This window comes from Callospermophilus lateralis, chromosome 18 (assembly GCF_048772815.1).
Source record: "Callospermophilus lateralis isolate mCalLat2 chromosome 18, mCalLat2.hap1, whole genome shotgun sequence".
In the NCBI taxonomy this organism is placed as follows: domain Eukaryota; kingdom Metazoa; phylum Chordata; class Mammalia; order Rodentia; family Sciuridae; genus Callospermophilus; species Callospermophilus lateralis.
Genome location: NC_135322.1, coordinates 41,397,224 through 41,414,028, shown reverse-complemented (window position 1 = coordinate 41,414,028; position 16,805 = coordinate 41,397,224). Strand labels below are relative to the sequence as shown.

Below are 16,805 nucleotides of genomic sequence, written 5' to 3'. Positions count from 1 at the left end.
CCATTCTTATGTTAATCACCAAGTATACTTTTATTTATTATGAGATTATGCGGTTATGCAGTACATTATATTCCGTGATTGGCATCTTCACTAGATATCACAGAGTAGCCATGGGCAACATTTTTGAAGCCCTGGGCCTGTGCCGGATCTCACTGTTTTGAGTATGTTGTGCTTATTAATTCATTTATCCTCACAATCTGCCCACGAGGTAGGTACTATCTAGGTGCCTTTGTGTGTGTGTGTGTGATGCTGGGGATTGAACCCAGGGCCTTATGCATGCGAGGCAAGTCCTCTACCAACTGGGTTATAGCCCTAGTCCTATGTGCCTTTTTTTTTTTTTTTTTGTATCAGGGATTGAACCCAAGGATGCTTAGCCACTGAGCCACACCCCCAGCCTTCCCCCCTACCCCTTTTAAAAAATTGTTAATTTTGTGACAGGGCCTTGCTAAGTTGCTTAGGGCCTTGCTAAATTGCTGAGGCTGGCTTTGAACTTGTGATCCTTCTGCCTCAGGCTCCCAAGGCATCAGTGCACCCATTTTACAAGCAAGCAAACTAAGGCTCAGAGAGTCTAACTGCTCTTCTCATGACTCAGCTCCTGTGCGTCTTCTCTGGTGATTTCTAACAGATTTGCCTCTTCCTTTTTAATGGGTCCCTATATTCCAGTATTGATATCCCATAATTTACTCATATGTGCACCTCTTACAGATGAACACTTAGGTACTTCCCAATAACCAGTCTTCTGATGGATATTTGGGTATTTTTCATCTTTTGCCATAACACTATTGCAACCGGCCTCTTCCTACACATTTGCGTATGGCCTGGAGTCATTCTATAAAGTAAATATCTGGAGAAACAATTGCAGAATTTTTTTTTTTTTTTAATGATGAGCAGGAAAGAAAATGTGTATCCCACAAAAGTGGCCCATAGATGCTGGCAGCGACTGTGCGCACTCTGGGTTGGCCTAAGGACTGTCATTTACAGGTAGGTATCAGGATGTTGGGCTGGGTCCAGAAGGTGCTGCCTCAGCCCCCAGTAACTCCTCAGAAGACTGAGATGGAGGAGCAAGAGGAGGAGGAAGAGGCAGAGCTGGAGTCGGAGCTAGAGCTGGAACCGGAGGTAAAACCAGAGCCAGAGTCTCAAACAGCCGCTGAGGAGAGGGCCTCCCTGGGGAGAAGCAGAGGGTGGGGGAGGGCAGGCTCCCCTGTGCTCAGGGACTTCCTGGCATGGCCCACCTGCTCCCCAAGGACCTTCTACAACAGAAAAAGGTGAGATCAGAAGGAAACATGGCGGACACTCAGGCCCGAAGACTGTACGGTGCTTGCTTGCCTGAGGCTGTTTCTGTAGAAGGCCAGAGAGTGACTAGCGTAGGCTTTGTGGGTTATGCCATCTCTGGTATTATAGTGTGAAAGCAGCTATGGATAATGCATCAACAAATGAGCATGGCTGTGTTCCAATAAAACTTTACTTAAAATCAAGCAATGGTCTTTATATGACCCACGGACCATATTTTACCAACATCCTAGCGTCTAGAGCAGAGCCACTCCAAGTAGCCAGCCAACGAACTATTTGTTATCAGTCCAGGATGACATTAGGAGCTTGATCCAGAATGTAGATCTACTGTGTAGCTTCTGCTGAGTTTGGTTGGTGTTTGTTTTGTAGTGAGGCCTTCTTGATTGAGGAGCAGGGAGTTAATACACATCCTGGTGCAACTGTTTAATCATCACGAACCAAGAACACTTTGCACACTGGCACTGGTTCATGTCCCACAGTTTGAGGGGAATTTCTCTAGAATTTTCCGTCAAGCGTATCTTGAAAGGAAAAGCTTGCCAGCTCTGCATCCCATCCATTCAGGAATCCGGTGACAAGTAATTTAACAGCTCAATTAAATGGAATTGATTTAGCTTCTAATGGATGCTGGGCCTGTGCTCAGTGCTGAAGACATACAGATGGATAAGGCATTGCTTTGGGGGTCAGCAGACGAGTGCCTAGCCAGCTGAGTCTGCCAGGAGATGGTTGGTGAGGCTGTGTGGCCAGCCTCCACTTTGGCCTCAGCTCTGCCCCTCTGGCAGGGCCAAATAAATGTGTCAGACTGGGAATTACGGGAGTGCAGGAGAGAGTTACCTTCGCTTTGAAGATTGGAAGCTGGTGGGGGATGGTTCCTAGACAGAGGCTGGGGCAGAATCTTAACTGTTGGAGATGGAGAGATGGGTTGTTCCTGGCGGAGAAAGGTCCTTATTATAGTAGTAAAGGGCATGTTTAGGAAATAGCTATAGGATTTGTGTGTATGTATGTGTATACGTGTGTATGCATGTGTGTATTGTGTCCTTGGTGTGATATCTGTGTGTACACATATTTGCAACTTGGGCATGCATGCCATTGTCTGTATGCATCTATATGTATGTGTACACACAGGTGCTCATGTATGTGCACATGTATTAGTGTATTTGTGGTTCCATGGGTGCTTGTGACATGCTACTGTGTATAAGCATGTTTCTGAGTATGGGAATGTATTCATGTGTTCATTAATGTATGCACCTTTGGGTGTTTATATACATAAGCATTCACATATTTGCCTTTCTCTCTATATATATACATCCTCTGTGTGAACATGTATGTTTATGTGTGTTACATGCTAAAATTGGTATATGTGCAAGTATACATGTATTTATGCATGTTTGTACTTCTATACAAATATGAGCATGTGCATATGCTTATTTATGCCACTGAGCATGTGTATACACATGCTCAAAGTACGTGCTCCTTTGTCTTTATATGTGCAAATGTTATCTGTGTGCACACACCCATGTATGTATGTTTACACACTAGATTGATTGAGAAACAATCAATTTGCATCTGTGTGCCTGAGTGCATGTGTGTATATGCACGTGGTTGCATGTGCATGTGTGTGTATATTGGAATATGCAGTGTACTTATGCACAAATGTATATGTGCATAGATTCTGTTCGTACATGTGTTCACAGGTGTATTCACTGACCTTGTACGTGTATGTTTATGTGTTACTAGATTATGAGTGGGTGCACATATTCATATCTGTGTATCTGTACATATACAAAATCCATGTAAGTGTATGTGCACATTTGTGTGTGTGTGTACATGTGTGCTTGTCTATGATGCAGTAGCAGGAGGTGTGGCCGCAGAGGTAGGTGAGAGGCAGAAGGCAGAGGCTGGACTCCACCCAGGTGCTGGAGAGGAATGGAAAATTCAGGCCAGAGGAGGGAGGGCCCTGGCTGGGATGAGGGGATGTCCTCTGCCTCTCATTTCCCCTCAGCCTGTCCCCAGCCTTCACTGCATCTCCCTCTTCTCAGGCCACTGAAGGCGGGAAGCTGGGGGGGGTGATAGGAATGAGAGGCTGGGAGGCCCGGAGGCCACCATCAGGGGGTGTGAGGCCCTCGCCCTGGAGGAGCCCGCCCACAAGGCCAGGAGGAAGGGAGCATCTGAGGTCACAAGAACTTATAGAGCTGATGGTAGAATAGAGTTGTTCAGTCCTTTGGGGGCGGGGGTCCCTCGTGGGTGATCCAGAGGCGGCTCCTGTTTGAACCAGGCAGGTCTCAGGGCTTACGTGGTCCTGTTTGAACCCTCCAGCCCCTGGAAGAGCCAGCTGATGAGGAGGAAGTGACTGCGGCCGACTCGGGCCTTCAGGGTGAGTGCTGGAAGCTCGGCCAGCGGGCAGGGAGGCCGAGTTCTCCCCTCAGAGCCGTGGTAGCCCATTTCACTGATGAAGAAACCGAGGCCTAGAGAGGCTCAGGGTGGGTTCTGGAGGATTTTCAGGCCTTTTGATCCTTAGGATTTTCTCTTGTCCCCTGCCTTTGACTTGATCTCCCCAACAGAGTAGAAACGGACCTCTCTGGGGGCCCAGATTTAAGTCTGGGGACTCTTCCAGAGACCCAGAATGATGCTCCTCCTCTGCCCACAGCCCTCCAGGCCCAGGCTGCGGAGTTTCCTGACGTGAACAGGTACTGCACCCCCATCACCCCCCATTGCCTCTCCCTGGGGCTGGGACCGCCACTCCCTCCCAGGGAGCCACGGGGGGGGGGTGGGGGGGGCAAGGGGGACAGTCATTTGGTCTGTAGTCATTCTGAGCCATTAGGTGGAGGGTCTCCTGGGCCAGATGGTCATTGTGACTAAGAGAGATGGAGGGGGAGAGCTGTAGTAATGGGTACCCCCTTTGAGGGGCCAGAAGTATCTCAGGGGTGGGATAATTTTAGAGCCAAAGTCTTACACTCCCAGTGAAGCCAGAAACCTAGACTTGTGCATGGAATCTCCTGAATGGCTCAGACGTATTAGCCCATGATGCTTGTCTAACCAGCCAGCTCTGGGGCTGGGGCTGGCCCAGGCTGGGAGTCTGGGACCCTCACGTGTAGGCTGGCCAGCCCAGGCCTCCAGAGACATGCCCCACAGAAAGCCTGACCCTTCTGTAGCAGGGATGTGGGGAGGAGAGGCCGACCCTACCGTTCTGAGCAGCCTGGGAGTGGGCTCCAAAGGCACTGGGCATAGTGGGCCCATTTTTCTTTCCTTTTTTTTTGGGGGGGTGGGTTACCAGGGACTGAACACAGGGGCATTTGACCACTAAGCCACATCCCCAGCCCTATTTTGTATTTTATTTAGAGTCAGGGTCTCACTGGGTGGCTTAGTGCTTCACTTTTGCTGAGGCTGGCTTTGAACTCATGATCCTCCTGCCTAAGCCTCCTGAGCCACTGGGATTACAGTGTGCACCACCACGCCCAGCACGGGCCCACTTTTTAGAGAGAAACAAGAGGCTCAGGAGGAAGGTGATATGCCTGAAGTCTCACGGTGCAGACAGGGTTTGATTCAAGCCGAGTCCCTTGGGATACTAAAAACTGTCACTGGACCCTGGAGGGTGTTGAGGGTGGATGGTGTCTCTGTCCCCCACAGTCCCAGCAGTTGGGTGCTGACTTGGCTCAGGAAGGGCATGGAGAAGGTGGTACCACAGCCCGTCTGCATCGGCAGGGCAGCCCACACGGCGGCTGGCACAGAGGCCCCAGCTCAGGTAGTGCTGGGGCTGGCGGTGGAGGAGGGCCTGCTGGGGGCAGCCTGGCCTGGGTTCCCTGCCATGTTTCCCTGTCTGTCCCCTGCAGGCCGGAGCACAGATCCTTGAGCACCATGGCACAGGGAACACAGGTAAGACCAAGAGGCGGGACGGCTCTTCAGGGTTGAGAGGCTGTGGGGATGGCCTTGGCCACTGGGGAGGGGCCACCTGGGCCAGGGCTTCTCATTGACTGGGCCTGGGCTCTGGCCTGAGTGGGAGAGGTCCCTTGGTGCCTGCTGTAGGCTGACCCAGGGCTCAGGGCACGTCCCTTGCCGTTGCCCATCTTTCTCTCTCCTTCCTTCTCTTTCTTCCTCCCTCTCTTTCCATTGATTTTATGATTTGTTTTGATTTTTGGTACCAGGGATTGAACCCAGGGGCACTCCACCACTGAGCCCCATCCCCAGCCCCATTTTGCATTTTATTTAGAGACAGGGTCTCATTGAGTTGCTTAGCGCCTCACTTCCCTAGCGGCTGGGATTACAGATGTGCGCCACCACATCTGGCCTGATTTTATATTTTATTTAAAATTTGTGAATGCATTTAAATCTTTAAAATTGAACTTATTTTTAAACTAATACATACAAATTCAAGGTCTGTGCATACGAATGAGGTGTCCTGTGCTGTTCCAATGCATGTGCAAATCGTGTAACCAGGTGAAGCCTCTCTGTCCCCTCTGGCACTTGTCATTCCTTCCTCATGGGGCAGCGAAAGCGTCCCAGACCCCTTTTCTAGCTTTTCGAGGTGAGCGGTCACTGTCTGCTCGCCCTGCTGCACCCCAGACCTGTGTCCTCCAGCCAGCTGCCGCTTGGCCCTCACAGAGCCGCCTTCCGGTGCCTCCCTCCCTGCCTGTCTCTGTTTTCTGATCCCGCAGGGTCTGCAGGTGCATCCAGTGAGTTCCCCGGGGCCCAGGATATCAGGTAAGTCCCTGTCACGGTCACTGGAAGCAGGGCTTGAACCGCCCTGGGGGACACTGGGGTCCTCCGTTGTTCAGCCTCATGTTGGCAACAGCGTTGGAATTCTCAGAGCTGATGGGTGTGGGCAGGGCGGCTGCCGCATTCCCCAGGGCAGCAGGACCCGGTGAGGGCTGTGGCAATCGGGGGAGCCCCAGGCGTCCTGATCAGGTCCAACCCCTTCTAACTGCAGGTCCACTGTGACAAGGGCCTCTGGCGCTTTATGAAAAAGCTGGAAATATAGATTTTTATGTATAATCTGTAATTGTTGGATGTTGCCAACTAATTGAGCTTCAGGACGCTATGGGTCCCCAACGTGAGCCTGAAACTTCCAGTTTTTGATTTTTCCTGGAAATTCAGAGTCATACACTCAACTCCAGTCACGCGTCACTCATTCCTTCACTAGACTGCAGGCCCATGGAGGGCAGGGGCTTTTGTCCTGGCCACTGCAGAGCCCTGGTGCCCAGCATGGTACCTGGCATCATAGACTGAGGACTTGGCACCCAGGGGACACATAACCAGGCTTTTCTTCATGTTGTTTCCCCTTTTCCTTTCCTCCTCTCTCCTTCTTCGTCCTCCTCTTCCTCGTCCTCCTCCTTCTTCCTCTTCTTCTTTGTGGAAGAGTAGGATTTATTGAATGAGAAGAAACAAAAGAGAGCTCTCACCAGGGGACCTGATAGCAGGTTCCCAGTCGGGGTGCTAGTCTAAGGGTTCATGTGCTAGGTAGGGCCACTAGTCACTATCTATGCTGAACAGACATTGGAAAACTGCCCAGATTGTGAGCTTTCTTTAGGGCCAAGGAACTTTCCTCAGGAGGTGGGGGCTTTCTGGAGTCCAGATAGGTTTGGACCCAATATTTCCCCTGGGACCAGCTACATAATTGACGTAAAATAAAAATACAGGACCCCTTTAAAATGATGAATAATTTTCAGTTTATGGCAATAGTGCATTAAACATAATAAAACTTCTAAGTATGGGGTCCCGTGTCTTTACACAGTCACACTCCCGTGGAGCCACTCCTGTCCATGCCAGCCACGGAGCCCCACCCGCAGGCTGCATCCAGGCACCTCCTACTCCTCCCCTGCTGCCCAAGAGCCCAAAGCTGGGTCAGGGGCAGAGCCGGGTCCAGCCTTGGATCTGAAGTTGAGATTGGCAGCTTCCCCACCACCATGGGGCCCTTTGAGAGCATCCAGTACAAGGTCCCACTGCCCAGGGCCAGGAAGTGCTGGTGGGCAGTCAGGAGAGTGTGCCTGGCTCCTTCCCTTAGGTCACCTGGGTGTCTGACCATTGGCCCTCCTTAGGCCCAGCCCATGGCTGCTCAGGTGGATGGAGCAGAATCTGGAGAAAATGCTACCTCAACCGCCGACACCCGCTAAGGTGAGTGGACGGTAGGAGGGACCTCAACTGGCCACCTGGGAGAATTTGGGAGTCCAAGGGGTAGGGACTGACTATTCCAGCAGTTTCTCCCCCTGGGGCCCAAGAGGGGTGAACCCCTCCTGGGATCATCCTAAATGGGGAGGAGTCACTGCCCAGGGTGCCATGGGGGGGACTTGGGGGCATGATAGAGCCCTCCGCCCTGGCCTCAGGTCAGGGACCGCTGGCTAGGATGGGGCATGTGCAGAGCTTTTACCAATGTCCTTGCTCCCCACCTGCCGTCCAGGGCTTGACTGCTGAGCCTGCAGATGCTGTCCTGGGCCCAGGTACAGAGACGGGGCCTGGGAGGGGCTGCTTGGGTGGTTATGGACTGGGCTGGGGGAACCCCGGGGATCTCAGGGAGACCCTTGGTCTTCATCTGGGTCAGTGAGCAATTCCGGCCTTTATGGGAGTGGATTGTTGTGGGAGGGCACTGGAGCTAGTCCAAACTGGGGAGCCTAAGGCTTGGCGCAGGTCTCATTCATTTTGTGAGACTTTGGAAAGTCCCTCCCTCTCCCAATGCTAGAGTTGTTTGGAGTGGTCCCAAGGGTCTCCCTGCCTGGTCACGTTAGTGCTTTGGATCTGACCCCCTGAGGCCTGGAGGGGCCAGGTGGAGCCCTGCTGTGAGCTCTTCAGCCCCTGCTCTCCCTCTGCTCAGAGCCTCCAGAACCCCCGCTGGAGACGGAGCCCACACCCCAGGACCCCGAGAGCTCCTGTGTGACCAGTCTCGAGGAGGAGCCAGCTCCAGAGCCCCAGCCCAGCCTCCAGACCTCCTCCCTGCCACCACCTGCGGACTCCGCTGGGTGAGCCCTCCTAAATGTCTGGCCTCCCTCAGAGACATGGTCAGTGCCTGGCCCCAGCCCAACACCCCACCTTCACAAAACTAGCATGTTGAATTATGGAATTAACACATGCCCCAGGGAGAAAATTCAACTCTCCAAGTCCCTCCCAGGGCAACCTCGGGTTCTTGCCTTCCCCAGGTACACCCTTCCCCAGGTGAGGACACTGTTCCTTCAACTACACACCTAGCAAGGGTGATCTCTAGGCAGGAATCTGCATGTTGCTTTTTCACTTAAAATGCATCTTGGAGGTGGGTTTGTGCACAGAGCTGCATGTCGTTCTTCCATTAGCCGTGTAGAGCTCCATCGGGTGGGCGCAGCAGCTTTGATTTAACCACGCGGTGGACGTTGAGTTTGTTTCCACCCTTGTGCTGCAGTTTCAGAGCCTCTCCCGGCCTCCTGGGGCTCCTGCCCAAGTAAATCTGTAGAATAAATCATGAAAATGGAACTGCTGGGCTAGGGGTGACATTCAGTCAAACCGGGTTGGGTGGTGGCCTGGGAATGTACAGAGCTCCTGGTAGAGGGCTTTTCTAGGTGTGCATGGTCCTGGCTTCAGCCCCCAGGTACCAAAACAACAACAAATCCAGATTAGAGCTGCCAAATGCGAGCACCCTGGCAGAGTGAGAGGCCGGAAATGCAGCCCCAGGGGGTGGAGTGGGTGTGGGGAGCCCGAGCTGCCTACTGGGGTAACCCAAGCAGTAGGCAGAGCCCACCCAGGGGATGGGGAGGGGAGGGAGGAATTGGTCTTTAGAGCTGGAGACGTGGCTGGGCTCTGGCAGTCCTGCTGTTGACCTGTGGAGGGAGCTGGCGGTGTCCTAGTCTCCCTGGGGTCGGGGTGGGGGGCTCTCCTGCTGGAACACAGCCCGCTCTGCCTGCAGGTTGCTAGCGTGGCTCCTACACAGGCTGGAGAAGGCCCTGCCGCAGCCGGTGCTCCATGGGAACAGCCCGGAGCAGGTCAGTGCTGGGCCCGGGGAGTGGGTCCTGGCCAGTGGGGGGTTGGGGATCTTGGGAGCTCAGGGAAGGATGGGGTGGTTGGCCTGGTCCCTGGAGGGTGGGGACACCTACCGTGAGAACCTAGGCCCTGCAGCCTGCCTGTCTGAAGCCCATGTTCACTTCCCACAGACTCTTTGTGGCTCTGTGGCCACCGGCTGAGACGTGCTGGCCCAGCCCACTGCCAGGGCCTCACAGTCCTTTGGGAACATGTGGGGAGCAGAGAGGGACTCAGAGGTGGCACCTCCTGGGAGCAGCAAGGAAAGCTGCCCAGTAGAGGTGACCTCCAAGCATGCTCCAAGGCCCAGTGACAAGAGAGGCCTGGACTGTCCTGGGAAGAAGTGGGGTTCACAGGAAACCAGCAGGCCCCGTGTGCAAAACTGACAACCTAGGACACCAACGTGGGGTGGGGGGGAGCAAGGCCTCTGTCACTGTGTCTTTCCTTCCCCAAGATCCCGGGACCTGGCCTTTCTTTTTTGGGGGACAATTGGACATTTTCATAGAAGCTCTTGGAGCTGGGAGTGGAAGGCCTAACCTCAGTCCAGGCTGTGGGAGTGTGGCCGTGGCCCTCTCAGAACCCCATTGTCCCATCTGAGCAAGGAGCGGACAGTGGCTCACTCCCCAGGAGTGTGAGAAGGCAGGAAAGAATTCTGTAAGCAAAGGCGTGTAGGCCCGAGAGACAGGAAGGCCTGGCCGGTTTCAGGGCCTCTGGGTCACTCAAGGACCCAGCCTGGCTCCTTTGTTGTGGCTGTCTGGGGACACCCTCCCCACCTGCCTCACTGAGCCAAGACTGAACCTCAAAGCCCCTCTCCCAATTCCCTGATGGTCTGCGGGCACAGCAGGGTCCTCTATGGGCCACCTGAGGCCTACAGAGGCGAGCCAAGGTCACACGTGGCTGGAGTCCCAACTCCATATCCAGGCGCTTGTGGCTTCCAGGCACATCCTGCCCTCTTCCAAGGCTGGTTCCTGTGCGGAGGGAAGTGGGCAGGAAACAGGCTATCCATGCCTCAGGTCTACAGAGGAAGTGCGACAGCCCGGTTTTCCAAGACACACGGGGCTGGGTGGCAATTAGCTGAAGATGTCCTCACAGGGTCACAGGGCCCTGGGGAGGAGGCTGGGGAAGTGGGTTCCCCTGGTGAGAGGCCTTGGAGGAGCTGGGAGCTTGGAGGAGACCCTCCTGGGAGGGTGGGAGGAGGATCTGACACAGAGGCCAGAGGGTGGGGGGTTCCAGGCGAGCTCCACCCTAGCAAAGGTGGTGAGGGGGGCCCAGGAAGTGCCCTGGTGGGAGAGGGCTGGAGCAGGGTGGCCTCGGAGGCAGGGGAGCCCAGGCAGGGAGGAGTGGAGCAAGTCCCAGGAAAAGCCCTGCGGGATCCTGCAGGCCACCACCCAACCCTGTATGTCACCCTTGGCCCCGACCCCCCTTTTCTCCCCACAGGAGCCTGGCTCCCCGGAGACGTGTGACGCGCAGACCAGTGAGTGCTGCATTTCTGGGTTCTCATGCACCTCCCAGGGGGGTGGCTTGGTACCCTAGGGTCTGAGTGGGGGGTTAATTGGGGCCTCCTGACCTGGAGCCCAGAGACTCCCTGCAGAGCAGGGCGCCATCTCTGTTCAGCGGGTCCAGGTAGCCGGAGCCTGGCAGTGGCTGGAGGCCCCCAGGGCCTGGCTCCTGGCTTCTGTCCAGAGAAAACAGTCCCAAAGTCAAACCAGATGGGCCCTCTTCCTGCTGGCACACGGCTCTGGTCAGGTGGGGAGAGGGAGAGCGGTGGGCGTCCCTGAGGGAACCAGATCCCATCGGCTGGACCTCCCTTGGGCAGGAAGGCTGTCCCTCACCTGCAGCTGGGTGAGAAGATGTGGGTGCCTTTTAATCCCAGCCCCAAGCCAGGACTGGGCGACAGAGATGGACGTCCCTCTGGGTGTGCTGGGGCAGAATCTGCTCTTGCTTTGCTCCCTGGCCTCTGGCCACGCAGCCATTCACTCATTCACTAAGTAAGTGATGGTGGACAGCCCGCTACAGCCGGGCCTTTGGGCAGCGACAGCCCCTGTTCTGTCCTGGACATGGGCTCTCTGACCCGAGGTCAGGCTCTCCCAGGGACACTTCCGCTGTGCTGTAATGCTGTGTCCAACCCCAGGGTGAGCTCTCTGAAGCTGGGGGTGACCACTGTGGCTTGGGACACCGACAAATGGCTGACTGCAGGGCTTGGGTCTGGTGGACGAGCCATGAGAGGGGTTAGGGTTCATGGTGGCCGTGACAGCAACCCAAGGAGCAGCAGAGCCCACCGGCCTCTGGGCAGGACTGGCCCAGTCTCTCATGGAGCCCAAGGTCTCCCTGAGCATGAAGTGAAGGGACCTCTATGGCTGTCGGGCAGGTGGGGGACAAGAGCTCGGAGAACTCAAGGCACTGCCCAGGGTCACAGAGCACATATGGTGGGGTAGTAACCGGACTCTGGCTCAACAGCAGCTGCTCAGCCAGGCAGAGTTAAAGGGGCCTACACTGTCCCCTGGGGCAGAGGCCTTCAGAGGACTGGGGCACTGGAGCCTGGGCCCCCCCTTGTCTTCCTCTCGTTCCTCTGGGAGGACTCAGGATTCTCAGCCCACGGTAGTCAGGGCCTCCTGCAGTCCCTGGAGTGGACAGGTCACAGGTGGGCACCAGGCCTAACAATGGGGACAGACCCATGCAGGGGCCTGGAGCCTGGGCAGGTCCTCCTCCTAGGTCACCATAACAGACAACAGACAATTGCATTCCAGGGGCTTAAGGCAGCAGAAGCCCAGAATCAAGGCGTTGCAGGGTGGGTTTCTTCTGAGGCTCTGAGAGAGAGTTTGTCCCTCCTCTTCCTGGCCTCAGGGGCTGCAGGCCACGCCTGGGCTCCTTGGCTTCCAGCTGACCCCCCGGCCCTGCGTGAGTGTCCATGTGGATTGCTCTGTGTCTGCGTGTCAGACCTCCTTCCGCTTTCCTTTGCAAGGATGGCAGGTACTGGATTTAGGGGCCTCCCTAAATCCAGGATGATCGCCGCCTGAGATCCTTAACCAGGTCTGCAGAGACCCTATTCCAAATGAGGTCACATTCATGGGTAATAGGATTAGAACTTGAACTTATCATTTTGGGGGGACACTAGGAACCCACTACACGGGGAAGGAGCTTCCTCTCCTCCCGGCTCTGTCCCCAGCTTTCCCTTCCCTCCGTCCGACCGTCCCTCCGTCTGTCTGTCCGTGCCCTCTGTCTGCCCCCAGCTGCCTGCCCTACTGACTCCCCCTTTGTTTCAGGGGTGGCAGCAGCTGGAGGCCTTTGAGACAAGGGAGAAGGGGATCTGGGAGAGCACAGATGGACAGACGGATGGATGGATGGAAGGGAAGAAGGACGCCCGGAAGAGAAGACGTTCAGAGGGTGGAGGGCGGGAGGTGGCCATCGACCCCTCCCTGCTGGGTCAGTGAGCCGCTGGCCCTCCCCCACGCTCCCAGGCAGGGCAAGGAGAGCCAGAGGCGGCCCCACCAGCTCCCCAGCCGCCTCCTCTCAGGACACCTGGCAAGGGAGCGGGACCCAGGCCAACTCCAGGGGAAGGTCGGCCAGGGGCAGCCTGAGAGATTCAGGCTAGACGGCAGGGGGACTTCCTCAGTGGGAGGCGATGGAAAGTACCTCTGAGAAGACCCTTGCACAGCCCCCTGTGGCACTGGCTCTGTCTGAACCCCCTGGGACACACTTTTCCCAGAAGTGGTTTCCTAAGGCCTGGCCGCTGTGTCTCTCTGGACCGGCCGGGGGACGGTGACATTGAAATCAACATTAAACACGCCTGACAAGCACCTCGACCCTGTGGTGGCCGATGTTATTGCCTAGGGTCAGGCTGCAGCACAGTGGTGAGATTTTAAAAGTGGGTGGGCCGAGAGGGCTGTGGCCTGCGGTCTTGGGGTGCAGGAGGAATTAGCTAGGGGTCCTGGGGTCCCAGGTGACCCACAGATGTCTTTGTTTGGGCCAACGGGTGATTTGAAAAATTAGAATCCGTTGCCAGCACTTACTATTCAGGTGACTCTATGTAGAATGTCAGGCTTCCCTGCCACCCTGGGAGACTCTGGGTAGGTGGCAGCTGTCCCTTCGTTTGTATCCTCCATTTGAGACCCCGATGGCTCACGCTCACAGTGAGAGGGACACTCCAGGAGAGGGAATGAAGGGAGGAAAAGCTAGAGGGACGAGGGGGAGGCTGCGTGAGTCCCCGGGGTGGGGTGTGACCCCCGGCCATCTGTAGCCACAGTCCTTCATGGTTAAGCTAGGATAGTGGAGCCTCACTTTAGGTGAGATAGATTATAGGCAATGGGGAGCCACTGAGTGTGGTTGAGCAGAGGAGTGACTTCCCAGAGATCACTCTGGGGCTGAGCAAGCAACTGGAGGCATCGGAGCAACTGGGGGCAACTCTGAAGAGTCTCCCACCCTCAGATTAGAATAGCGGCCTCAGAATCTGCTTCTTCAAGAGGCACCCCACCATGATTCTGGTGATGAGGGACGGCTGCAAGACTCCTTTTAGGAATTTCCTGTGAGGGAAAGGTCAGTGCTCTGGGGCCAGAGAGGGGAGGTGGGCTGGACGAGGGAGAAACGGAGGGAGCGGGGACCACGGCCCGCCCCGGATCCCATGCACCTGGCCTCCTGGACCCTGGAAGCAGGATCGCTTTCTTGGGTGGGGCTGCTGGCCTTCCTGGCCTGGGTCAGAGTGTCCTGAGGGTGGAGAGGTCACCGGCCACGAGGTGGGGTGCCCATGAGGGAATCCAGGGGCGAAGCTTTACAGTAGACAGGGCAGCCCCGGCTCCTGCGTGGGGCCCTGGGGGGTGGGGAGCCTGCAGGGAGGGGCACACTCCCATCCCTTCCCTTCCTGGCCGGTGGCCGTGGGCACCACCTTCTTAGAGTTGTCACATCTTTGGCTGTAAACTAGGGACAGTCTGGGGCAGGCCTTAAAGGAAAGAGGGAAGGCCAGGGAACGCTCCCTCCTAGAGCACCCGCCAGGCGGGGACGGGTGCCTCCAAGACAGGAGGCCAGGGCCCCGCTGAGGCTCTCCGGGTGCCTATTTACCACCTGGGATGGCGTGCTAGGGACGCAGGCATCAGGAGACCAAACTCTGCCTCTAACTTCCTGTGTGACCTTGGACAAGTAGGCCAGCCTCTCTGAGCTGGTTGTTTGGGCTATAAAATGGGGAGAGTGCTGTTCTCTTTGGGGCGCTATGACAGCTAACAAGCTCTTAGGCCTGGGGGTGTGGTCCTCTGTCTCCTACAGTGCTCGGGCAGGAACCTGTTCCCCAGGGGACTCCTGGAGTGCAAAGTCCAGGAGCTACTGCAGAAACCGGGTAGTGCAGGGTGCGTGCGGGGGCGTCCCTGGGGAGACACAGGTGCTTTCTCTGTTTCATGGGGATAATATCTGTACCCGGAAGCTGGGAGTCCCAGTCCTGCAAAGCACCCCCTAAAAGAAAGTGATAATTTTTGTTTCAGTTTGCTCATCTGTAAGATGGGGAATCAAATACAAAAGAGACGAAATAAAATAGGAATCATTCTTCCCACCTCAAGAGGTTGTGTGAGCACTAATGGAATGAACCCAGGTCCTCTCTGAACACAGGCCTGACCCCCGGGAGTACTCAGGAATGCTGCTGCTGTTACTATTACTGTTATTGTTGTTGTTTGCTGAACCATGAGCAATGACTTCCAAAATCGCAGGATAAGACTTGGAGCCAGCTTTCATTTAAAGTCACTATTACTAATTCACGCTCAGCTTGAGGGCCACCAAGACCCCTGGAGCTTTTTCAGAACGCCTGATATCCCTGGAGTCTCCCCCTTTCTCCCAGACACCTACCTGGGGTGGGGTTTCTGATGAGCCTCCCCTGTACCCACTTCTGCCAACCTCACAGGTCTACCGCGTTCCCAGGGTCAGGAATTCAAGTGCACGGAGAGATGTTTAAAATGACAGATTCCTGCAATTCTCCACCCCTCAGCAAAGTTGAATTCCCGTGACCGTCTGGGCTGCCCTGCACGGAGGTGGCAAGGCGGACCCCACACCTACGTCTTTTGGGCACTGCCCACAACGCTCTGGTTGGAAGTATTCTTTCTGCAAAGAAACCAAGCTGATCAGCCATTTTCAAAGCTCTGTCTCAAGAGAAAAAAGGGGGGGAAACTGAAGGGTGCCCGGCCAACGGTCAGGCTTCAACTTGTCGCTTGAGTACGGATGTGGTGGAACCAGTCCCACCGGCCACAGCGCATTTCCCTGGACTCCTTCAGGAGCTGAGGTGCTACTGGAGATGGCCAGGCTCCTGCTGGGCTCCCTGAGACTCCTGGGTCCCCTGCGGGAGTCTCACAGGTGGCTTCTCCTGTGTCCCCTGCAGTTGGCATCCTGGCCACACAGGAGCGACAGGAGCCCGACCTCATCCTAGAAGATGTTGACTCCCACTGGGAGGATGCCCAGCAGGACTGCAGCTCCAGCCCCCAGGAGACGGAAAGGCTTCCTGCTCACGGGAAAGAGATCAAGGCCGTGGTGGAGATGCCCAGGTGGGAGCCCGAGAAGTCCCCAGAAAGAGCAGGTTCTCGTCTGAGAAGGTAGCAGGCGGCATGCCTGCGGAATCCCCAGGTCCAAGAGGGCACAGAGCTGCGGCCAAGCCCGGCCCGCATCCCATAGGTCACACCCGGCTCTTTATTTTTGGGTACTGGAAATTGAACCCAGGAATGCTCTACCTCTGAGCCACAACCTCACACCTTTTCATTTTTTAATTTGAGACAATGTCTTGCTAAGTTGCTGAGGCTAACCTTGAAATTGCAATCCTCCTGCCTCAGTCCCCAAGTCACTGGGATTGCAGGCATGAACCGTGTTGTGATGCCCATCCCAGACACAGTCTGGGCATATCCATGCTCTCATCCCACCCCCCCTCTATTCTTTTTTGTGGGGGGTAGGGCTGAAAGGAAATCTAGCCCATGTAACTTGTCAGCACCTTGCTGCATTCATCCAATAACATACCTTGAGGGCCTTCCTCAGTCAGTAGGTGGAAATCATCCTTATCCTTTTTACAGGTCTGTAGGGTTCCATCCTTGGGTATACCATGATTTATTTAACCTGCCCGCTACTGATGGACGTTTATGTTGTGTGTTGTCCGCTTTCTGTTACTCTAACAACATGCCTGAGATAATCAACTTAGGTAGAGAGAGAAGGTTTATTTGGGGGCCCATGATTTCAGAGGTTTATGTCTATGGTTGGTTGGTCCCCTCATCATGGCAGGAGTGTGTAGTGGACCAAAAGCCTTCGCTTCATGGCAGAGAAGAAAGAGGGAGAAATAGGAAGGGGGCTGGGGTCCCACTGTCCCCTTCAAAGGCATGTCCCCAGAGATCTAAAGACTTCTCACTAGGTCCTATCTTTTAAAGGTTCCACCTTCCAATTGGGCCACTCTGGGGACCAAGCCTTTAGCATGGGCCTTTGAGGGATCCAAGTGCAGCCAATACCTTTGTAGGTGTGCGCCTCTTTGACCCTCCTGGGTACCGCCACAGGAGGGTTTCCAGAGGGAGCTCCTGGGCCACTAACAGTGCCTGGTACAC

General features: G+C 55.3%; 1 protein-coding gene across 1 annotated transcript in view; it reads left to right on the top strand.

Moving 5' to 3' along the window:
• Cngb1 (cyclic nucleotide gated channel subunit beta 1) overlaps window positions 1-16,805 on the top strand; it is a 66,054-nt gene that overhangs the window by 1,383 nt on the left and 47,866 nt on the right. The window contains 12 exon segments of the mRNA XM_076837843.2: window positions 982-1,116; window positions 3,604-3,661; window positions 3,935-3,974; window positions 4,915-5,029; window positions 5,118-5,160; window positions 5,940-5,985; window positions 7,320-7,395; window positions 7,679-7,718; window positions 8,090-8,234; window positions 9,149-9,224; window positions 10,696-10,732; window positions 15,608-15,770. Of these exon segments, the coding sequence (XP_076693958.2) occupies window positions 994-1,116; window positions 3,604-3,661; window positions 3,935-3,974; window positions 4,915-5,029; window positions 5,118-5,160; window positions 5,940-5,985; window positions 7,320-7,395; window positions 7,679-7,718; window positions 8,090-8,234; window positions 9,149-9,224; window positions 10,696-10,732; window positions 15,608-15,770 (962 nt within the window). The 5' untranslated portion in view covers window positions 982-993.